At 44.1% G+C, this 24,804-nt stretch overlaps 1 protein-coding gene across 1 annotated transcript in view; it reads left to right on the forward strand.

The window, feature by feature from the left end:
• RNF216 (ring finger protein 216) overlaps positions 1–24,804 on the forward strand; it is a 150,203-nt gene that overhangs the window by 97,594 nt on the left and 27,805 nt on the right. Inside the window, exon 14 of the mRNA XM_004380829.2 lies at positions 16,430–16,527. Coding sequence (XP_004380886.1) covers positions 16,430–16,527 — 98 coding nt within the window. The remainder of the gene's footprint in view (positions 1–16,429; positions 16,528–24,804) is intronic.

Raw genomic sequence — 24,804 nt, forward strand, 5'->3', positions numbered from 1 at the left:
GCTTTGTAGTCCAAGCAGGGAATTGCAGGGTCCCCAGCTGCAGGGTTAGGCCCTCTTACCCAAGGGCACCCACTCTCTGAAGCATGATGGGAGCACACAGTATTGGTAACTTCAAGCACTGCTGATAGCATCTGGCACTGTGTTCGCCCCCCGTGGGCACTTAGGAAATATTTAAGTGGTTGATGTCAGCATAGACTCTACCCTGCAAACCTTATTAGCAAAACTGAGGGAAAAATAGACAGACAGGCACCCAGATTTCACTGGATGGAAGTGTATAAACCAAAGCCACAGGAAACTTCAGGCTCAGTGCGGATGCTTTCGTTGTTAGGGTGCAGAATAGGTGACAGAGTGGTGAGGCATACCAGGGACAGCTTGCTGAGGGCCTGGCATCAGACCAGAGGGTCCAGACCTGAGGGGACTTGTTTTCTCATTTAACCCCTCGCACTGCTCCGGTGAGCTTTGAAGAGTAAGTCGCGGAGAAGGGACCATCCAGCTCACCCAGGTTACACAGCAGTGACCCAAAGAGCTGAGTGAGATACTGAAACCCAGGTTGTCTGAATTGCCAGCACTCTGCTCTTTCTGCGACCTTGTGCTGTCTGTATTTGTGTCAGAGGAGTTGGGGACAGCAGGTGGGAGAGCAGGTGAGCTTTAAAATAAAAATGGAAGAAAATCCAGTGGGACTTTCCAGTTACCAGCCCAGAAGTACACCTGAAACGCCAGCCCAGAAACCATTACTTTAAAAAAAAAAAAAAAGCCAGTATCTGAAAACTGATTTCATGTATGTTGTTTTTATCTCTAGTCTGTTCCCCTAGAGTGGTAAGTCATAAAATCTTTCCAACAAAACATGTCTGCGTGTCTGTCTGAGGGACTGCAAGGTAAGAGAAGCTAGAGCAACTGCATTGCTGTGAGGGGCCTGAGAAAGAGGGAGTAGAAGCCACTTTGAAGGCAAAGGCAGGCCCACAGTGGCTCATCCTGCCTCAAAAAGGCCAGTCTGGAAGGGGAAGAGAATGCCATCAGAGAAAGGGCAGGACTGGGGGGTGTGGGGACATCAAGAAGATAGGAGCAGGTGAAGCACACACATAGGGGACACATGTGGCCAAGAGGAAGCGCAGGTGTAGAAAACAGCCAATGTGGAGAGATGGTGTGAAGAACGTTCACTCCCTGTCCAGCTTATTGCTCTTCCTTGGCTGTTTGCCACCTCCACCTTCTTCCAAGAACCTGTTCTCCTGCTCCCTACATTTCCAGAAACCCCATTATCCAATCCCAGTATCAAACATAGTCACGTGAAATATAACTACCAATTTTATAACTATATGGAAGCTGTGTTCTTCCTATACATACACTTGCAAGCATGAATAAACCCATTACCATTGAGTTGATTTCGACTCATGGTGACCTCATGTGTTACAGAGTGGGACTGCTCCATAGTTTTCTTGGCCGTAATCTTTATGGAAGCAGATCGCCTGGCCCTTCTTCCACGGTGTCTCTGGGTGGGTTTGAACCACCAACCTTTAGGTTGGTAGTCAAGCACAAACCCTTTGCACCACAAATAACCTGCCTTAAACCATTTAATGACCAGTGGGATAGACTGTATCCCAACCACTGTTTATGCCTCTGGAGTTCTTTGCAAAGGTAGTCCTCTGTTTAACCTCAAGGTGGGAGCCTTTTGAAATGCGTGAAACTCAAGAACTCAGAGTTGGAGCTTCATTATTGTGTGGAATGAGTATTGTGTTAGTTGATGACTCCTGGGTGTGTGAATTTTGGAAGCTTCTGACAGGTTTGCCTTTATTTCTGTAAGATTAGCCTTGTCACTATGTTCACAGTTACTGTGTTCTCGTGAGAATGTACTTATCGCAGGAATATAGGGTCACTTAGTCAGAATTGAGTTGACAGCAACAGGTTTTTTGTTGTTGTTTAAGTCTTCATTCAGTCATAGTGGTCATTTTCTCCCTGGTGCCATTTGCCATTTCCAGGTGTCCCTGGCTCCCTGCTCTGCTTTTGAGTCTTTGCAATCTTTTAGGACTGTTTTTCAAGAGGCTCGAATGTCTGTAAGTTATTCTTACCCTGCATTCAATCTTCTTGTTGTTGTTAGGTGCCGTCGAGTCGGTTCCAACTCATAGCTCTCCTGTGTACGATAGAATGAAACACTGCCTCGTCCTGTGCCATCCTCACAGTCGTTGTTATGCTTGAGCCCATTGTTGCAACCTCTGTGTCTATCCATCATGGAGGTCTTCCTCTTTTTCACTGACCCTCTACAGTGGACGTTTGCAGCTATTTTTCTCATTTTGAGTCATGCCACCTTAGCAAATGATGGTCCCGGAAGCTTGACTCCATCCATGTCATTAAGGTCAACTCTACTTTGAGAAGGCAACTCAATCTTAGGGCCCAATCAGTGCTTCCACATGTAGCAGGTGGAATACATCACTGTGATCAGGTCTGCAATATTCCAGGGCAGCTGTTTCTGCTTCTTATCTATTAGTACTGGTTTTGTTATAATGAAGAATACAGAGAAGTGATAATTTTTCTGAAATTCAGATTCCTTTAGTTGTATTTATTTGAGCTGTAAGCTCTTTTTGCAGTAATGAAGAATGCATCGTAATGGCAATTTTCCTGAGATAAAAAAATTGTTTGGCTTTATTTATTTGGGCTGTAAGTACTGCTTTTGCAGTTAGGAAGAATACCTTGTACCATATTTTGAAAAGTTTTGTGAAAGATAATAAAAAGGCTAAGACGAAGAAAACTAGAATAAAATGTAAGTGCAGTCATTGCCAGGTGCCTTCATATTTTACCTCATGGTTTGCAAATTTTCAAGAAATAAAATTTTAAAAATTTTTAAAAATGATTTTATCATTGACTCCTATAGGTAAGATATACTGTGTCCAGCATTGGCTGGGACGTACGTGATACCAGATCATGGGTATCAGAATTCATAAATCCTAACAAAAATTCTGAATTGGTCCTTCAATCAGCATGCCTTCCATTAGTGAAAACACATGGTATCAACAAAAAATTAAAAGGAGAAAATAATTGGGTCATCAAAGGGTTAAATCCAACTATACCAGAAGGATAGTAGTGATACATTGCATTTGAATGTCCACCTAAGAATTCCTTTCTTTGTAAGTTCCAGCTGACATTTGTGGCTCCAGGAAGCTGCTACTAACTTGGGATTTTATCATGAGTGTTTCAATTCCAACCCACCAATAATTAACAAAATTTCAACAGAATTGTCTGAGTGTCACCTGGTGATTGAATGAATGGAGCTCAAAGTTGAGCCAGTTACTTATATCTCTCTTCGTTCCAGGAAGCCCAACACTAGGCAGGACTTTGGATTCATATCACTCTAAAACAAGTTGCTTTCAAGTCGATTCCGACTCATGGTGACACCATGTGTGTCAGAGTAGAGTTGTGCTCCATAGAGTTTTCAGTGTCTGATTTTTCAGAAGTAGAATGACAGGCCTTCCTTCTGAGTCACCTGTGGGTGGACTCAAACCTCCAGCCTTTCAGTTAGCAGCCGAGCATGTTAACTCTTTGCACCACCCAGAGTCTCCTCATATCACTCTAAACAAAACTAAAAAACCATTGCTGTCAAGTCGATTCCAACTCATAGTGACTCTATAGGACAGAGGAGAACTGCCTCATAGGGTTTCCAAGGCTGCAGTCTTTACAGAAGCAGACTGCCACATATTCTTCCCACAGAGCAGCTGGTGGGTTCAAACTGCCAATCTTTTGGTTAGCAGCTGAGTGCTTAACTACTGCGCCACCAGAGACTCCTCATATCACTCTAGGACTGCAGAAGTGTCAGAAATTCTGTATGGGATTTTACAAGGCATCACCAGAGAGAAAAGCAAGTAGGATGTCTCAGTAATAATAAGGAGATGGTAGCCTAAAGGTGTTTACCTCTCTGGAAACTTCTGCCTATAAGAAAAAAAGATTAGGTGACAAACCTTCATAGCAAGTCCTATCAGCCCTCCACCGAGGAGTGTTGTGAACCCCAAGTGAGACTACTAAGATTCTTTTTGGCCCTGAGTACATGAGTTATCACTGCCAGCTTTACAAAATGCCCTGAAATATTAAAGCTGAATTGCCTTGCTCAACCTGAACCTACACTTAGACCTTAAAACAATTAGTTCTCCTGAGACTGGGTATGAAGTCTACTTCCCCGTTCCTACCCTGTGCACAGTGCTAAGTGGTGCCCTCCCGTCACCAGAGCTGGTCTATTTTAGGCCCAGCTATATAAACCTCCTGACCTGTGGCCAGACTGGCCAGACACACAAGTAGAGGAAGTGTTCCAATCGCCTTCAGCTCACAGGTGGCTCCGGGCAGGTGGCAGTGCCTGGCTTGCTCCTTTTCCAGCTTGTAGAGTGTCATCAGACCTTGGCCGGAGTCAAAGTGTCCTGAAGACCTTCTTTCAGACTTTGGCAAAGAAGAGTGGTCTACTCAGGAATGCATAAAAGGAAACCGGGCAATTTCCTGAGAGAGGGAGATTAATGAGCATTGATCTGCTCTTCCATTAGTGGAAAACCACACTACTGAGGGAATAGCTGTGAGTATTCTAGAGGCAAGCCAGTCTCTGCTAAGGCCAGGACCTTCCAGAGAAGCAGTCCTCTGGACAGGGTTTCTCACAATGTAACCAGTGAGCCATCTGCAGCAGAGTATTCCGAGAGGCCTGTCCACATGCAGGTCCTGGGGCTCCCTGGCCACAGTGTTGGAATCAGTGACATCTTTCATAAGCAGCTGTGATTCTTATATACTCGTGTGATTGGGTGCCAGGACCAGGGGTTTGGTCTGACACTTGACTGACCCAGAAACTATATTCTGTCAGAGCACCTAGGACTAAGCTGGGGCCAGGCTGCCCTAACCTAACCCACAAGAGGGAGATAGACACCCCAAGAGAGAAACTGGCACACTCCTCCAGTCACAGACAGAACAGCCAGGTAGACACTCTGGTTGGCCCTCATCACTTCCAAGAGGGAGGCCAAGCTGTCATCCTAAGGCAGGAGATGGAATTCAATCACCTTATGGCCACTTGTCACAGTTGCAGTAATGGAGCTGGGACAAGCCCTTCAGTACATAAGCTGGCCGGGCCCAGTTTCCTCTTGCTTTCTGACCTCACATAACCAGGTCACACTTTCATATAGGATGGTGAGGAGGCAGCGGCCACACCTCCCGTGTGACTTCACAGTCTTGCTCCCTGAGCACCTCCGCAGTTGTTCATCATCCCCAGTATATATGTGGAGTTACTCGTTTTAACTCTGGAAGAGAAGGTGACTTCTCTCCAAGTTCAGGGCTGTGGCGGGCCTTTAGTCAGCCCTCGTCAGCTAACATAAAAACTGTAGATGCAGGACGTAAGCATGCTGTAGGAGGCGTGTCTTTGGTTTTTTCCTGAAATCTGGAACTTCTCTTTGAGTGTGTGGTGGCATGGGGATAGTGTGCTGCCAGGCTGAGACTGCCAGCACAGCTCCAAGAAGCCTGGTGGTTGCCATGCAGAGACACCAAGGTCTGCCTTGGCTGGGTTTTGCCCAAGTTACAGCCATGTTTATTTTTAACAGTTTGAAATGTTCTGTTATTAGATGCACCACTTCCTAATACATTGCTTTTTTACTGAGCCTCCTGAAGGCTGTCCTGCGCAATCCTCGGGCATTGTTCCTCACTAGAAACAGCGCTGCCAGTGTAACTGGAGATGTGGCCATTTTCACTTCTCACAGGAATCCCTGGGAGTTCCTACTTCAAGAGCAGCTCCCACACTCTTTCACAGAAACCTTTTGAGTTATGAATGAATGAATCCAAATTCAGTGGCTCTTAAACTTTTTTGACTGTGACCTATATAGTAAGAAATATATTTTTCCCTAAAACCAACACATGAAGAACCCTGGTGATGCAACTGTTAAAGCGCTCAGCTGCTAACCAAAAGGATGGTAGTTTGAACTCACCCATTGGTTCCCAGGGAGAAGGACATGACAGTTGGCTTCCGTAAAGATTACAGCCTAGGAAACCCTATGAGGCAGTTCTACTTTGTCACATGGGGTCCTATGAGTTGGAATCAACCAAACAGCACCCAGCAACAAAACAAACGTGTGTGTGTGAGAGATCAAAACAGTAGTTTTACAAAAGAAATACCATGTAGAATACACTCCGGTATTTTCTGTTCTATTAAAAACCCACTGGACGTAATCTGCAAAATTGATTTCACAACCCACCAATAAATTAAGATTCATAGTTTAAAAATCATGGCTGTAAGTGACTTTGGTGCCTCACTTTTATTGAGCATCTGCTGGGAGTGGTAGAGGCAAGGTGAGGGTTGGTCACAAGGAAACGGCCTTCCAGCACCCTCAGGCTGCTTTAACATCTGTATCTGTTTACTTGGAGCCCAAGCCAAAGCCCTTATCTTGACCTGCCAGACCTCTAGGACCCCACCTCATTCTTTTGGCTCTTTCTCAACTTCCCTGCCTCGTTTCCCTCTGCCCCCAACCACCTGCTGCCTCAGGGCCTTTGCCTGGATTTCTTCCCTCTCCCCCATCACAAGGCCCACTTCCTCACCTTTCTTGAGTCTTTGCTTAAGTACAGCTTCTCAGAGAGGCCTTCCCTGATCACCCAGTTTATAATTGTGAGCCATTTCCCTCTCTCCACCCAAGCAGTTCCTTTCTTCCTTTATTTTTCTTCTTAGCACTTGTAATCATGTGTCTTACTGTGTATTTTACATATTTAATGTTTCTTCTTTCCCCACTTTCTCCCTTTATTTAACTTCCCTGCAGACTGGAGTTTTTGTTTGCTCACTGGCTTATTCCCCAGTGCCCAGAGCGGTTAGAAGTACACAGCAAGAACTCGTGTGTTTGTATTCAGATTCCTGTATAAACGTCCACGTCTCAGCATGGCCCTGGGTGTTGCTGACATAGTCACAATGATCCTGCTAAAAGGGCTTTCAGAAGAAGCCATCATCAGTGTCTGACTGACCACTCTGAGGGAATTGATATTTTTGTTTGTAGTTACTCTGATACATTCCAGAAAGAATTGACATCTCACTTGATCTTGGAAGCCCTGGTCTTCATAGTGTAGTAATGAGCAGGTGTTGTGGCCAGTGTTTTCTCCAGCGGCGCCATGTCTCCTAGGGACCAGCCAGGGAAAGTCATTGCCTTTGTCACTCTCTGCCCCTAGGGGGCAGCATTAGCACAGAAACCAGATTTGATGCCACCCATTCCAATTTGTCACCTAATCCTGGTTGATCTCGGGAAAGAAGTGCTAGCTTCTTTCTAATCTGCAGGAGGAAAACAAGAGATTTCTCTTTCCAGAGTCTGCTTCTGTGCCTAGAAACAGCAGGGGGCGCATCTAGTGCACAGTTTTTTAAATCCCTGTTATTTAGTGTGGGGCCCTGGTGGTGCAGTGATTAAGCATTTGGCTGCTAACCAAAAGGTTGCCAGTTCGAGTCCACCAGCTGCTCCTTGGAAACCCTATGGGGCAGTTCTACTGTCTTATAGGGTCTCTAAGAGTCAGAATTGACTCTACGGCAATGGGTTTTTTATTACCATTATTACTTACTATGTATGTATGACCAACAGAAAATAAGAAGAGTGTGCAATTGTCCCCAAAGAAGTCCTTTTCCTCAGTACTAAGGAGTGTGGAGGAGTCCCTGGGTGGCGCAAATAGTTAAGCCTGGACTGCTGGCCTGAAATTTGGCAGTTCAGCTCACCCAGAGGTGCCTTGAAAGATAGGCCTGGCAATCTGCTTCTGAAAGGTCGCAGCCTTGAAGACCCTGTGGAGCAGTTCTGCTCTGCACACATGGGGTCTCCATGAGTCAGAATTGACTCAACGGCAGCGAACAACAACAAGGTGGTGCAGGGTGCTGGGTGTCCCAAGCTCTGGCCTGTCCCAGGCCCAGATCTGAATTCTGCATTTAGAAATAAAAGGTTCTCCTGCCTCAGAGAAATTATTTACTTTGAGGGAAAGACAGGAACATCTCCTAGAAGGAGAGTTTAAAGAGATGAGATGTAATCGGATTATTCCAAGACATCATTAAGAGAATTAATGTGAAGATTGTGTTTGTCCTTTAAGAAATCTGGACCCAGGCAGGCAGGATTGTCTTGTCCCCATGGGGTGCAGTCAGAGGAGAATGGGGAGAAGGTGGGGGAGCCTGGGCCCTGTCCTGGGGCAGTAGTATGGTGGAGGGAGTGGTGAGAAGGACAGAGCTGGGACAGGCAGGTCGTCACTCCCAATTCGGGCTCCTCTGAAAGCAGTGTTCTTGGTGCACCCTTTTGTAGAGGCCGCCATTTGTGAAGCTCCTCTGTGAATGAAAAGAGATACCGATTCGATTCCACAGAAACTGAAGCTCTAGGAGAAAATCAACAAAGAAAGCTGTAATTAAAATACATGCAGCATGTTCTCAGCACCATCTGCAAGCATTTGGTCATTAACTACTTGGTAACAACTGCTCTTTGCCGTTTAATGTGGTAGATGGGGCAGAGTTAGGGATCCAAAAAAGGAATAGATGAAAAAGACATAACCTTCATTCTTAAGGCTTAAACAATAATGAATTAACCTGTATTTCATAAAATCATCGTTATTTTTTTCATAATTATAACCTCTAAAGACCTGAGAGGGAGGAGATCATGTTCTTTTGGGTAGGGTTTGGTATACTAAGAGGTTTCATGTGTCTCCCTTCTCCTCCTAGTGTAAAATGCAAAAGCCCCAGGAGTGGGGTGGGGCCTTGTGGGGAGAGGAATGTTCTTTGTCCTGCCAGCCTCTGTGTCTGTAGTTTTTCCTCCATTTAGCCCCTGGTTCTGGTCAGATAACTGAGACCCCCCACTAGTGTGGCCGAGTAGAAGCCCTTTGAGGTCAGGATTCTGTCTGCTGGTTCCGCAGTGCACCCACGAGCGGGCCACATAGGCCCTCAGGAAATGTCTTTGGATCCTCCATCCCATCTGGAATGATCACCAGGACATTGTTGTTGCCAAAAGAAGAGCTTGGCTTCCGGATCGGTGTGATGCAATCAGATCATTGCAAGACACTAAGAAGAGTGCTATCCTAGAAGTGTGAGCCAAGTGCTGCAGGAGTCCAGCGCAAGGGAAGGGCCTCACAGAGCCGCTGGTGTTGGAAACAGAGTTTTGAACTGAGGAGGAAGTGTTTGCCAGAAGAGAAAGGACCATCCAGAAAGAGAATGGGCCCAGCAGCAGGAGGCCAGCTAGCCAGCCCCAGGTGCTGGGGTGGGACACTGTGAGGCCAGTGCGAGCAGCTTCTCCCATGTAATAGCAACCCCTCCCTGTCCATACTGCCTGTTGCCTCACCCTGCTCTGCTTTCCTTCCAGTGCCCCTCGCCTTCTCACAGAGTATACATTCACCTATTTGTGGTCTACATACCCCTGCCCAGATGGAGTGTCCCCGCTGAGAGGACAAGGACTTGATTTTGTTCTCTGATCCCCCTGATGAGGGTAGAGCCTCATTGGGCAGTTGGCTCTCAGGACATACATGTTAAAGGAGGGCAAGTGAGAATGCTAATTCCTTTCAGTGCAGACATTAAGTGGCTCCATTTCCAGAATCCCTCTGAACAAAACTTTGACCTGAAACAGTTTTGGGGATGGTGGTGCTCTTAAGCAGTATAATTAGCAAATCATAATAGTTTATAGTTCTGGCCACTTTCAAGGAGCTGAGTGGCAGATATTTATAATTAAGGGCCAGGGAGTGGATTAATAAAGTTGAGGGAGTAGAGAAGTCATTGATTGCTTGGTTCTGGTATGGAAAGCTCCATTGAGCCTGTCTTTGTTTATTCGGGTGATGGAAATCTAAAAATACACTTCCTTTTTACTCTAGCCAACAGGCAACTGGCTGGCTGAAGGTGGCAGGAACAGCACCTTCCTTGAGGATCTGCAATCTGAGATTACTCTGATTAGCAGGTTCCTCTCATTCCCCTCAGGAACAGAGTCCTCAGGTTGGATCCTGCTCCATCCTGCCTCAACGGGGCGTTCCCAGCTCTCCAGGAAGCACATGGACTCAGCATCCAGCACAGCTGCACCTGGAGCCCTGGGGCCCTGATGCCTGGCTGTGCCAGCCCTGCTGAGCTGTTCATCTGGGTTTCCTCAGACAAGGTGGCCATTGTAACCTAAGGGCTTGTCTCATTGCCTCACGCCTTTGCCTTTTCCAGCAAACAATGGTCTGTTCTTGCCATCAGGCACCATGCTGACACGCAGTGAGAATACAGTGGAAAGAGCAGTGGGGTTTGGAATCCGGCAGATTTGTGTTCACAGCTCTGCGACTTTGACCAATTTATTGTACCTCTCTGAGCCTCCAGTTTCTCATCTATTTAAAAATAAAAGGAAGATAATAATCCAATACCCTCCTGTAGACTTGCTGTTGAGATGGAATGAGACATGTATTAAAGCACCCCAATCAGGGAAGATGGACCCGTTTTCAGCACCTGGCAGCTCTTCTTTGGATCTCAAAAAAGACTGAGCCTGCAGGGCCCTGGAGCAGTGCTGCAGGGACACGTGGAGAGGTGTGCTACGCTGCTGCCGAGACCCTTGTTGAAGGCACTTGACCTGCTACACAGGGCACACTACAATGGGAAAGTCATTTAAAGAGCCAGAACCATCTACCTAAAATAATAAAGTCCCTTTCTTAACCCGTGCAGGAACACGTGATCCTCTGTTCTTAACAGGCCAGTTGCTGTTTCCCGTCACAGGTCACCCTCTGCCCTGCTGGGCTCAGTGTTGGGCCCAAATTGGTCAGGGAATTAGATCATGGCCTCTCTTCTGGAGAGCTATTGAGGAAGTCTGGCCAAGAATCAAACCCAGGCTTCTAGGGTTTGCTCCCTAGAAGTTATTTACATGGCCTAGTTAAGAGAGGAGGTTACTGCAAGGTCCTGCCCCCTGCCAGCCATCTCTCCTCTGGCAGCAGCTAAAGGGATCTTTTTAAAATGTGAATCAAATCATCACACTTGCCATGCACCCATCCCCTCCAAACCTTTCACTGGCTTTCATTGCACTGAGGATAAAATCCAGACTCCTGCCAACAGCCTCAGTCCACCCTCGACCTCCTCTTGTCCCCTCCCCCCGAGCTCCAGCTACACCCGTGCTTTCAAGTGCAGGGCCCTCCTGCAGGAAAGCCCTGTAGCATGCTGTGACACCCTTCCCCCAAGACTTGCCAACTCCTGCTCATCCTTCAAGGCCCAGCCTCACTATCACATCCTCACAGGCCTTTCCTAGTCCCCTGTGTACTTTCAGTCTGCTTTTATACACTCCCAGCACCCTGTGCTCTTCCTCTGAAATGCTTCTTCATGGTTGAAACTGTGTATTTATTTGTTTAATATCTGTGTTCAGCACTGAACATAAGCTCCAAGGAGGTAGGAACTGTGTCTAATTTGTTTATTGCTATATTCTAGTATGGTGCTTGACAGATGACAGAAACTCAGCAATAGTGGGAGAGCAAATGGGTGGGTGAGTGAGTCAACAAAAAAGCTGGTCTAAAATTGATACACACACACCCGTTCTCCTTGCGGCCTCCTGCCATCCTCCTGCATCACTTCTGAGTTGGTGTTTTACCAGCCACATCAGGGGCCCAAGTCAGAAACCTAGAAACCACTCCAGTCGTCTCTCACCCTCTTCCAGTCTGTTTCTATCCAATGCCTGGATTCTCCTCTCTTTCACAGACGATTCCAGTCGCTTCCTATCTTCTGCCTCTAGTCTCAGCATCTTCCCCTCCATCGAAGCTTTCAGAAGTGCAGGCCTGGACGGACTGCTGCCCTGTCTGGACCCCTTGCCTGACTTCCCAGTACCTAGCACAGTAGATCAGCAACTCCTTGATTGCTCGTCATGTCAGGAAAATTGTGCAGAGCGGAGAACCCCCCCACCCCGTAGATGCATTTATGTATAAATTATGTGTATATACAACTGTTCTAACATACAGAAGTATAAAAAGTTTAAATGGGTGAAATGAATTTAATCATCCTTTGAAATAATGATAGTTAACGATACAAAGACCTTTTATGCTCATTGAAGTATTAATATATTGAATATGCTTAGTTGTTGAAACATTTTGATTTGAGGGTCTGGTTCTAAGTTTTAGATACAGTGACTGTCATAGATGAGAAAGGGACTGTACAGACCTGTAGCTCCAGGCGGGAGAAGAGCTTGGTTGGTGACATGAATGTTCTTATCGTTCAGCATATTGATTCGGTTCAGTCCTGTGAAGATGTCACTTCCTCATCCTTGTCTGACTTCCCCTTCCTCTTCTTTGCTTTCACTCGTGTGTGCACGCATGTGTGTGTACACGCACTATTACACTTAACTCTGCTGTGCTAACTGTTCTGGTCTTAATTTACTCACGTATCTGACTCCCTCAGTAGATGGAGCTTTTCAAGGGCCAGGACCAAGCCTTATTCAGCTTTGCCCAGGGGAAGATAGCCGTTGTCGGGATTCCGTTAACGAACAGAAGGAAAGCCCACTGATCCTGCCCGAGCCCCACATTGCTTTGTGGATTCTCAAAAGTTCCAGCATCTGTCTCAATATCTGCATCCCCTTCTTAAAAGTAGTGTATTTTTGGACTTTCTGGCTGGTGTCTGTATGTCACTCGGGCCTGGCTCTGGGGAGGACCAGTGACTCTTGACAATAGGAAGACGTGTAGCCTGAATGCCCACAGCCAGGCGGCCCCTGGTGTTGGCTAAGCGTTAGTGAGCAGTCAGGTGCCCGATCCTCACCTTTCACTTCAGGAGGTTTGGGGGTTTACAGCCTAGCCATTTTTAGAGTCCCAAGTTGTCCAAGCAGAGAGCTGGAGTCTTGGAGGTTAGATTTGACAGCCTCATGCCCAGTATCTATGCCAGCACCTCGCCCCTGGAGAGTGAATTTAGAAGTTTCCATGGAGAAACCACTCAAAAATAAGTGAACACTTTCTGCTGAGTTCTGCCTCTGAGACGAGGCTAGAAGTCAAGACAGTAATACCCAGGGTGCACAGGGCCAAGCAGCTTCAAAGTGGGCAGGTCCTGGTGACTCGGGCCTCCTGGCTCCATCTTCTCTGGGTTGTTTGCCTTGCCAGCAGATTACTGCGTCCTCCTCGGCTTGGAAGGAAATCCTGCTTGCCTAGACTTGTGATGATCTAGGATATTGCCTGTTGGTTTTTGAGGAAACTTTATATGAAGAAACTGAATTTAATCTTCTGCTTTGCCTGTAAGATATCATGTCGGCAGCAGAAAATGGGTGAAGGGAGACTCTGAAGAGATGGTTATCTCCTTTATGTTTGCAAAGTGAAGACCTTAGTGTGTTTTGAGGTCTAAGGGACATCATAAAACTTCACCAGAAGTCTCCCATGATGTCACAAAGAACACTGACTGGCAGCCACTCCCTAGTACATTAACAGTGTGTAAGCTGCTTCCTCATCAAGAAGGAAGGTGCTGCCTTCATTGTTGCATTTTGGATGATGGTGAATCCAGCTGTTTCCTCCCAACTGGAAATACACGCAGGTGGTGGCAACCTAGGCTGTGAGAGTCCTTCCTAGTTTGAAGCTACTTGTCAGTGTGTACTCTGTCTCCCAGTCTGGTCCTGCAGACTTTCTTATAACCTCACTTTGAGGAATGTGATTATCTTCGTTTTAAATCAACATTGAAGGGGATTTCTTCTGCTTCACATCGTTTAAGCATGTCTTGGGTTTAGGACAAAGTCTAGCTGTGCTTGAGGAGAGCGTTGCAGTTTAGTCAGACACACTGTGTTTAAAAGAGTGAGTGTCTCCAAGAGGGAGTTCCCTATGTGAAATTTGCCTGGCCTGGATTTGCTTGCCTCATTTTAATTGTGGGTTTCAGTGTCTAGCTACGTAGTCTCTTCAAAAGACATTTCAGTTTTATTCTCTGGGGCCCCTGGGCCCTTCCATGAGGAGAACCGTGGCTGAAAACCCATGTCTTGACCTACGCTGGAAGCTGTGATGCTGAAAATGAGCAGTGGCTTCATAGTGACCCCTCACGGCCCCTCCAGCTTGGCCAGGCCACTTAGCCCTCGTGGTCCTGTGCCTCACCTAGAAAATGGGTTTCTTCCCTTGTAAAGAAGGTTCCATGAATTAATAACTGACTTGCCAAGAATGCTGCAGAGTACTAGATTAATGGTACTTTTTTTGTTTTCAGCTACTCTTCTGGGGGTGGGTAGGGTATTGTTGTGCAGGTTAGGATTCATATACCAGCTCATCTACTCTCCAGCTGTTGTTTATCCTCCACTTTCCCAGAATAGTCGGGCACAAGATCTTTTAAACACTGGTTTTATGCTGCTGTACATTTGAGTGGGTGAGAATTAAGCCCACTGCTGACTTCGTCTCTGCTTACTGACAGGAGTGTGGGTCGTGGACCAAACAACATCCCTCAGAAGCAACAGTATTTAAATATAGAAGCTCAGCTGAGCTCGTCTCTACCCCACCCATTGATCCAAGCCTTTTTATAGCATCCCACCAAACGGTTAATTTTTCTTCTCTCTGTGAGCAGCCTGTTTCATTTTTACTCTTTAAATTTTATTTCTTTTTGGATTAGGTAACACATTTGTATAGCACAAAATCCAAAAGGCATACAGTGATAAGTCTCATCCCTGCCTTTCAGCCACCCAAGGTCAATCAGTATTACCAATTTTTGGATCTCTTCTCACGTATATTTTGTACGTGATTGTATTCTTACACACATACACATTTATACAGAAATGGTCGCATGCTATCCATACTATTCTGTGCCTTGTTAGAGTCCTCTTAGCAGTATATATTAGGGAAAATTCAAGAACAGTATCTGAAGCACTGTCTTATTCTTTTAAATGACAGTAGAATATTTCACTGTATGGATGGACAGATGTCATTTTTAATCTTTTGCTATTAAACACTGTTACCTTGTATACATACCATCTCAAGTGTGAGAATACAGCTGTAGGAGAAGTATCTAAAAGTGATATAAAGATATACTCCAGTACATCGCCTGTGGTAACTTTCTAGCCAGACCCCTCCTAAGTGCCAAACATTTATACTCAACTCCCTGCCTGGCATCACCTCTGGATGTCCCACCTCTGTGTCAACACTGCCAAATCAAATCATAATCTGAACATCTGCCCTCCTTTTCCTTTGTTCCCATCTCCCCCAGCATCACCCTTCTCTTTGGTTGCACAAAGCAGAAATCTAGTCTTCGTCTTTGACGCTTCCCTCCTGCTTACTCTGATGATTGAGCCATCCCCAGGCCCACTAGTTTTACTTCCTAAATGTCTCTGAAATCAGTTGACTTTCATCACTTGGTCACGCACCTCCCTGGTCCAGGCTGCTGCGTCTCTTTCCTGGAGGACTTTGACAGTCTCCTGCCTTCTACACTCCTGCTCTTTCCTCCCACCCATCTGTTTTCCACACAGAATAAGCTTTTAAAATCACAAATCGGCTCCTGTAACTTCTATGGTTAAAACTTGTCAGTCTTCGGATGAAAGTCAGGCTGATGATGACACCCCACAAGGCCCTGCATGGACTGTCCAGTCACAGGAACCAGAGATTTTGCTCACCATCCCTTGGTCTGGTACCTGTCCTCTCTTCGCCACCCTCACCCAGCTCTCACTGACTCATCTTTCAGTTCCCAAGTCTTCACTGTCTCCCCAGACTGGATTGGGCTGCCAGTCAAAGCCCATGGCACCCTTTCTTACATCATTGCCTTTACTAGGGTTGTGATTTCCGTTTCTGTCTGTGGTCTTCAGGTTCACATTTCTTTCCTTTGCTAGACTGTGAGCTCCATGAGGGCAGGAACTAAGAATGTTTTGCTCACTGTGTTGCCCTAATCCCTGACATTGTACCTGGCATATAGTAGGTGCTCTTCAGTAAACTCGTTACTGAAGTGGGATAGTTTCTGGCACATATGAAAATGTTTTATAAATTATGAAGGATCCTGCAATAAAAGTGGTGATTTTTTGAACCATGTTTGTAAATGAAACTAAGCTATGGAGGATGTCCTCCATGTGTGTAATGGGTGACTGAGGAAATGTCTCCCTTAGGGCCCCTATGAACCCAGTCTAGACCCTTCTGCAGTTCAAGTCAACAAAAGTATCAACTCAGTGCCAGACTCAATACTCAGTGTAGGAATTCCAGAGATTAATAAGATCCAGACCCAGTCCTCAAGCAGCTCACGGTATTGTATTTTTAAAAATCCAAGGTCACTTTAAGTCTCATGTGACTTTTTCAGGTGGCTCTGGCATTATAGAAAGCTTTGTACAAATTGGGAGATGGGTACAACTCTTCCTTTTCATCTGGGCAGAGAAAATTTTCTCCATGCTTCCATGTAATGATTTTCACCTCTTCTATTGAGTGATTTCTTTAGAAACCTCCCTGCTTGAGAGGGAGAGAGAGCGTCTAAATGACTCCAAGCCAAGTGAAGCTCATTTCGCCTTTCTTTTTGTTGAACATAAACTTGTGTAGTGTCCACTTATCGGGATCTGTCTTTGTGTCTGTCCTTTATCCCCAGGAAACCTGTAGGAAGTGTCAGGGACTCTGGAAAGAGCACAATGGTCTCACGTGTGAAGAGCTGGCTGAGAAAGACGACATCAAGTACCGAACATCTATGTGAGTAATGTTCAGAGGGGCTTACTGAAGGGTTCTCAACTTCCAAGTCAGCCCTGTCTTTTTGGCAGAGGAGGCAGTGTGTATTGTGGGGAGAACAAGCTCTCAAGTCACCCCAGTCTAGGGTGATCTTAGGGAAGTGACCTAATCCTGGAGTCCTGTTTCCTTATCTCTGCAGCCTCATGGAGCTATGCTGAAAGTCAGATGTAACTTATATAAAATGCCTGGCACATAGGAATTCAGTAAATGTTGGTCCCCGTTCTCCTTCTTGTCTAAATAAATAAGCAAGTAACACATTTTAATTAGATTGGGATACTGGTGGCTTGAGATATTAAGTAGAATTACCAGCCTCCAAAATAAAAAAAGATTCAATCAACATAATAAGAACCATTACTTATCTAGCCCTCTCTGTGTGGCTGAGCACTTTACAAATAATAACATATTATTACTTAAGTTAAGGTAAAGGCTAAGCTGCTGTAGAAGGAAAACCCAAAAATACAATGGCTTCAATACTACAGAAGTCTATTTCTCTCTCAAAATAGCCCAGCCTTGTCGGGCTGATGGGGCACATCTGTCCCACGAGGTCATTCAGGGGCCCAGGTTCCTTCTCACAGCTTCACTGTTCCCCGAGGTATAGTCCTCGTCTGCATGATTGTGACTGGGTTGCGGCCACATTTATGTTCCAGTCCCTAGGAACGGAGAAAGAAAGAGACAAGTTACCAGGGCAGGCAGCTTGTCTTTAAGTTGTAAGTAACACAGAAGTTACAGCCATTGCTTCTGCTCATTCCCATTGGTCTAGACTTAGTCACGTGGCCGCACTAGCTCCAAGGCAGGCACCAAATGTAAACTCTAGTTTCCAAAATCCAAAAAGGCCTGCCAAGCTTTGGGCTGCTTCTTCGTGATAGGGGATACAGGACGCAGCAATGTGTGCTTGACTTTGCCAGGGATATCCTGGCACCCCTGACCACCAGAACTTCATAGCAAATACATATCCCTGTGTTTTCAAGGGATTTATCTCCCGTCTTCTGGCATGGGTGTACCTTATATAAGATGCATCCTAGAATACCTGCTACTTCCTATTCACCAGGTTCTATCTACGTGTCATTCAAATAGCAGAACAGTGTGTTGTCCTGCAGGATGACAGATGATCAAGGTCTTTGTAAAACTGCTTGTGGTGTTCTCTGCTTATTGGATGGAGAATAAAAGCATTTTCCAGATCAATAGCTGCATACCAGTTGCCAGGGGCTATGTTATCTACTCTGGTAAGAAATGGCATCTGGAACAGCAGCTGCGGTTGGCGTCAGCACCTGGTTAGGCTTATGATAATGCGCTATTCTTCTCCAAGACCCATTCTCCTGTGTAGGCCAAACAGGGAAGCAGAAGGAGATGTGTTGGGAATCAACACCTCTGCATCTTTGAAGTCTTTGATGGAAGCACCAGTGTCAAAGATTCCCACAGGAAGCTGGCATTATTTTTTGTAGGGAGGGAGTGTTCCAGGGACTTCCACTTGCTTCTCCCTACCACCTAGCCCTCACTCCATGAATTAGTGAGCCAAGGAATCCTTCCAATTGCCACGTGTCAAAAACAAACATCAGGGTATACATGGGGAAATATAAGCAGTTTGTTGTTGCTGAATCATAAAATGCAGCATATTAAGAGGTACCAGAGGCTAGAACTTGGCACCTTGAATGGCATATTAAGAAACTTAGACTTTAACCTGTCAGTAGTGAAAAGCCATTACAGCTTCTTTGTTTGTCTTACTTTTTCTTAGGAAGATTTCCAAGCACCTACAAAAGTGGAATAATAGTATAATGAAACCCCAACAGTTATTAGTATTTTGCCATACTTGCTTCATCTATCCCATTTTTTCTTTCTTGCTTTTAAATTGCTATTGTATTTTAAAGCAAATCCAGTCCGACAGTATATCATTTCATCCCTAAATACTTCTATATGCATGTTTTTTTCTTACAGAGAACCTGTCATTTTTACTGTTAGCAAAATTGACACTTTGATAACAGTTCACAATCACATTTCTCCACTTGTCTCAAAATAGCTTTCAGTGTGCACTACACTTTGTTCAGGTCAGGATCCAAACAAGGCCCATTAATTGGGAACAAACCAGGATAGCTGACCTGTAGTGTATCTTACTTCTGGAGTAATGTCATCTAACTTGTTCCTCTGTCCTTATATTTCCTGTAAGTTAAAATTTAGTTCTAAAAGCTTGATTAGATTCACATACAACGTTTTTTAGCAAGAATATTTCACAGGTGGTGCTATGCATTTCCTATTGCATCACATCGAGAGGCACCTAGTGTTTGGTTTTCCCTCTGTTGAATGCTTTTAAGCAATTTAATGGCATGGCCAAAGTTACATTATTTGATAGCTCTATGGTAAATAGCTTTAAGGAAAGCAAGGCTGGGGTCAAGTCCAAGTCACTCTATTAAAAGGCCCCAGATTTAGAGCTATGATGTTGTGAATGGGGAAGAGGGGATGGACTTAAATATTTAAAAAGTAAAATAGCAGGACTTGATGGCTAATTGGATATGGGAGATGAGAATGGAAGGAGTCAGGAATGACTCTTAGGTTTCCAGTTTGGGTGACTGAACTACACAAATGAACACAGAGAATCAGGAGGGTGAGAGAGAGAGTGGAGGAAAACGAAGGCTTCTACGGTGACCGTGTCGAGTCAGTCACCTTGTTCACCAAACTTTGGTTCTTCACAAAAACTAGGCACTCGAGGGAATGACATCACTGGAAATGGCAGAGTAGGGAAGTCCAGCAACTCATCCCTCCAGTAAAGCAACTATTAACCTGGCAAAACTGTCAGAATCAACTTTTCCTGAGCTCTGGAGTCTAATTGAAAAAAAAACTTAACAACCACCCGGGGAGTGCTTAATGAAGAAAACTAAAAAACCAAAGCCACTGCCATCTCATTGATTCCCACTTATAACGACCCTGTGGGATAGAGTAGAACTGCCACATAGGGTTTCCAAGGCTGTAAAATCTTTATGGAAGCAGACTGCCACATCTTTCTCCTGTGGAGTGTATGCTGGGTTCGAATTGCCGACCTCTTGGTTTGCAGCCAAGCGCTTAACCACTGCACCACCAGGACTCGTTTAATAAAGAAGCTGCTACATTTTGGTAAGAGTGTTGTGATGTTTTTGGTAAGAGTATTGTGATGTTTTTACTTAACCCCCTACTCCCCAGCACAGAAGCAGCAATGGGGACAGCAGCCCTCGTTTCTGGTGCAGCTTGCTGGTGACAAAGAGGGCAGTGTAGACTTTGTAAGAATCGTGATTATGTTTTGACCTGTCTGTTGGCGACCTCAAAAGGTCAGCAGTTTGAACCCACCAGCCACTTCACTAGAGAAAGATGTGGCAGTCTGCTCCTGTAAAGATTATAGCCCTGGAAACCCTATGGGGCAGTTCTTCTCTGTCCTATAGGGTCACTATGAGTTGGAATCGACTCGACGGCAGTGTGTTTCTTGGTTTGGTTGGTGACCTGAGGGATCAGCTCATAGATTTACTTTTGTTTCGCACCTGCTACTCTGCCCCCCCATCATGGAACTTTCTCAGGGTCGGAATGGCCTGCTCAGCAGCTTTTATCAAAAACAGTTAAAGGTATATACAAACCACAGCCTCCTGAGCCAAGGGGATAACCAGTGGGGCAAGCAGCAGACAGATTGAAAAGAGAGAGGCTGGGGACAAGGGCACGTGAGGCAGTGGGAGCTTTGAAAATCTCCTGTGTAGACCAGGAGATCTGAAAGGCTATTCATATTCATGCCCAGGGCTAGAAACATGCACGGAAAGGACTTGAGAAAACCTTAAGCTTTTGTCTCCTCCTGATCTTTAGATGCTGTTCAGTCAGGAAGTGAAGGCTAAGAAAGAGTAGTAAATAGCTTGGCTAAGATTTAAGGAGTGTCCCAAATCAGAGCCAGTCCAGTCTGCAAAGACCAGGAGAGCATTTTTTTTTATATCCGTTTGTTTTTTTGTTTGGCTCCAAGCATTAAAAATTTAGGGAAATCTCTATCAGGCTGACCCCTGAGATAACAGAAAAGGTGTTCAGTGACTGCTCATGACAAGGAATGCACTCTTTACAAAAAGTTTGGAAAGATCACTAAACAAACTGATGGCTACAGCCCTCAACTTACTACAAAGCTACAATAATCAAAATAGTGTGGTAGTAGCATAAGGGTGGATAGACATATCAATGGAATATAATTAAAAGTCCAGAAATAAACCCATACATCTATGGTGAATTTATTTTCAACAAAGGTGCCAAGACCGTTCGATGGGGAGAAAATAGTTTCTTCAACAAGTGTTACTGGTACAAGTGTATTTCCATATGCAAAGGAGTGAAGTTGGACCCTTACCTCACACCATATATAAAATTTAATTCAAAATGGATCAAAGGCCTAAATGTAAGAGTTAAAACCATAAAATTCTTAGAAGAAAGCATAGGATTAAATCTTCATGACCTAGATTTAGTAATGTTTTCTTATATAGGACACCAAAAGCACAGGCGACAAAAGAAAAAATTGGACTTTATCAAAATTAAAAACTTTGGTGCTGCAAACCATACCAACAGGAAAATGACAAGACAACCATAGAATGGGAGAAAATATTTGCAGATCATATATCTAATTAAGGATTTGTGCATAGAATATAAATAATTCATACAACTCAATAATAAAAAGGTGAATAATCCAGTTTAAAAATGGGTAAAGGATGTGAATAAGTATTTCCCCAAAAAAGATATATAAATGACCAATAAGTGCATGAGAACATGCCAGATATTATTAGCCATTAAAACAAAAACCCATTGCCGTCAAGTTGATTCCAACTTGTAGCAACCCTATAGGACAGAGTAGAACTGCTCCATCTGGTTTCCAAGGAGCAGCTGGTGGATTCAAACTGCCTTAGCTCTTAACCACTGCGCCACCAGAGCTCCTGTTAGCCATTAGGGAAACACAAATCAAAACCACAATAAGATGTCACTTTACACCCACCAGGATGGCCGTAATTTCTTTTTTCTTAATTGTGCTTTAAGTGAAAGTTTACAATTCAAGTTAGTTTCTCATACAAAAATTTATACACACATTGTTATATGACCCTAGTGTACTGTGACAGCACACTCCTTTCCACCCCTGATTTCTCATGTCCATTCAACCAGCTTCTGTCCGTTTCTGCCTTCTCATCTCGCCTCCGGGCAGGAGCTGCCCATTTATTCTCGTGTATCTACTTGAGCTAAGAAGCACACTCTTCACAAGTATCATTTTATTTCTTATAGCCCAGTCTAATCTTTTGTCTGAAGAGTTGGCTTCGGGAATGGTTTTAGTTTTCGGCTAACAGAGAGTTCAGGGGCCGTGTTTTCCTGGATCCCTCCAGTCTCAGTCAAACCATTAAGTCCGGTCTTTTTACTGGAGTTTGAGTTCTGCACCTCACTTTTCTCCTGTTCTGTCAGGGACGCTCTGTTGTGTTCCCTGTCAGGGCGGTCATTGGTGGTAGCCTGGCACCATCTAGTTCTTCTGGTCTCAGGCTAATAGAGTATCTGGTTTATGTGGCTCTTCCTGTCTCTTGGGCAAATATTTTCCTTGTATCTTTGGTGTTCTTCTTTCTCTTTTGCTCCAGGTGGGTTGGAACAAATTGATGCATTTTAGATGGCCACTCGCTAGCTTTTAAGACCCCAGACGCCACTCACCAAAGTAGGATGCAGAACATTTTCTTTTCATAAACTTTGTTATGCCAATTGACCTAGACGTCCCCTGAAACCATGGTCTCCAGGCCCCTGCCCCTGCTACTCTGTCCCTCAAAGTGTTTGGTTGTATTCGGGAAACTTCTTAGCTTTTAGTTTAGTCCAGTTGTACTGACATCCCCTGTCGTGTATGTTGGCCTTACCTTCACCCAAGATAATTCTTGTCTCCTGTCAGTTAGTAAATACTCCTCTTCCTCTCTTCCCACCCTCGTAACGATCAAAGAATGTTTTCTTCTGTGTTTAAACCTTTTCTTGAGTTCTTATAATAGTGGTATTATACGATATTTGTCCTTTTGCGACTGGCTAAATTCACTTAGCATAATGCCTTCCAGATTTATCCATGTTATGAGATGTTTCATGATTCATTGTTGTTCTTTATCTTTGCCTAGTATTCCATTGTGTGAATATACCATAATTTGTTTATCCGTTCGTCTGTTGATGGGCATCTAGGTTGTTTCCATCTTTTTGCTATCGTGAAAGTGCTACAGTAAACATAGGCATGCATATATCTATTCTTGTGACGGCTCTTATTTCTCTAGGATATATTCCAAGTAGCGAGATTGCTGGATTGTATAGTACTTCTGTTTCTAACTTTTTAAGGAAGCACCAAATTAATTTCCAAAGTGATTGTACCATTTTACATTCTCTCCAACAGTGTGTAAGTGTTCCAGTCTCTCCACAACCTCTCCAACATTTATTATTTTGTGTTTTTTGGCTTAGTGCTAGCCTTGTTGGGGTGAGATGGTATTTCTGTGTAGTTGTGATTGCATTTCTCTAATGACTAATGATCGAGAGCATTTCCTCCTGTGTCTGGTAGCCTCCTGAATGCCTTCTTTGGTGAAGTGCTTGTTCATATCCTTTGCCCATTTTTTAACTGAGTTATTTTTTTGTTGAGGTTTTGCAGGATCTTTTAGATTTTAGAGAGTAGACCCTGATTGGATTTGTTTTAGCCAAAAATTTTTTCCCAGTCTGTAGGTTGTCTTTCTACTGTTTTGGTGAAGTCTTTTGATGAGCATAAGTGTTTGATTTTTAGGAGCTCCCAGTTATCTAGTTTCTCTTCTGGTGTTTGTGTGTTGTTAGTAATATTTTGTTTTCTGTTTATGCCTTGTATTAGGGCTTCTAGCATTGTCCCTATTTTTACTTCCATGATCTTTATCATTTTTGATTTTATATTTAGGTCTTTGATCCATTTTGAGTTAGTTTTTGTGCATGGTGTGAGGTATGGATCTTGTTTTATTTTTTTGCAGATGAATAGCCAGTTATTCCAGCACCGTTTGTTAAAGACATTGTCTTTTCCCCAGTTAACGGACTTTTGGCCTTTGTTAAATATCAGCTGCTCATAGGTGGATGAATTTATGTCTGGTTACTCAGTTCTGTTCCATTGGTCTATGTGTCTGTTGTTGTACTAGTACCAGTCCATTTTGACTATCGTGGTGGTATAATAGGTTCTAAAATCAGGTAGTGTGAGGCCTCCCACTTTGTTCTTACTTATCTGGGGCCTCTTCCCTTTCCATATGAAGTTGGTGATTTGTTTCTCCATCTTATTAAAAAATGCTGTTGAAATTTGGATCGGGATTGCATTGTACCTGTAGATCGCTTTGGGTAGAATTGACATTTTCACAATGTTGAGTCTTCTATCCATGAGCAAGATATGTTTTTCCACTTATGTAGATCTCTTTTTGTTTCTTGCAATGGTGTCTTGTAGTTTTCTTTGTATAGATCTTTTACGTCTCTGGTTAGATTTATTCCTAAGTATTTTATCTTCTTGGGGCTATTGTAAATGGTATTGATTTGGTGATTTCCTCTTTGAAGTTCTTTTTGTTGGTGTAGAGGAGTCCAACTAATTTTTGTTACGTTTATCTTGTATCCTGATAACTTTGCTGAAATCATCTATTAGTTCCAGTAGTTTTTTTCTGGATTCTTTGGGGTTTTCTGTGTATAAGATCATATCATCTGCAAATAGAGATACTTTGACTTCTTCCCTACCAATTTGGATGTGCTTTATTTCTTTTTCTGGCCTAATTGCTCTGGCTAGGACCTCCAGCACAATGTTGAATAAGAGTGGTGATAAAGGGCATCCTTGTCTGGTTCCGTTCTCAAGGAGAATGCTTTCAGACTCTAATTTAGGATGATGTTGGCTGTTGGGTTTGCATAAATGCTCTTTAATTATGTTGCATAATTTCCCTTCTTTTCCTATTTTGTTGAGAGTTTTTATCATGAATGGGTATTGGACTTTGTCAAATGCCTTTTCTGCCTCGATTGATAAGATCATGTGGTTCTTGTCTTTTGTTTTATTTATGTGATGGATTACATTTTCTGATGTTGAACCATGCCTGCATACCTGGTATAAATCCCACTTGATCATGGTGAATTATTTTTTTGATATGCTGTTGAATTCTATTGGCTAGAATTTTGTTGAGAATTTTTGCATCTATGTTCATGAGGGATATTGGTCTGTAATTTTCTTTTTTTGTGGTGTCTTTACCTGGCTTTGGTATCAGGGTTATGCTGGCTTCATAGAATGAG

This window comes from Trichechus manatus, unplaced genomic scaffold, assembly GCF_000243295.1.
Source record: "Trichechus manatus latirostris isolate Lorelei unplaced genomic scaffold, TriManLat1.0 scaffold00077, whole genome shotgun sequence".
Classification (NCBI taxonomy): Eukaryota; Metazoa; Chordata; class Mammalia; order Sirenia; family Trichechidae; genus Trichechus; species Trichechus manatus.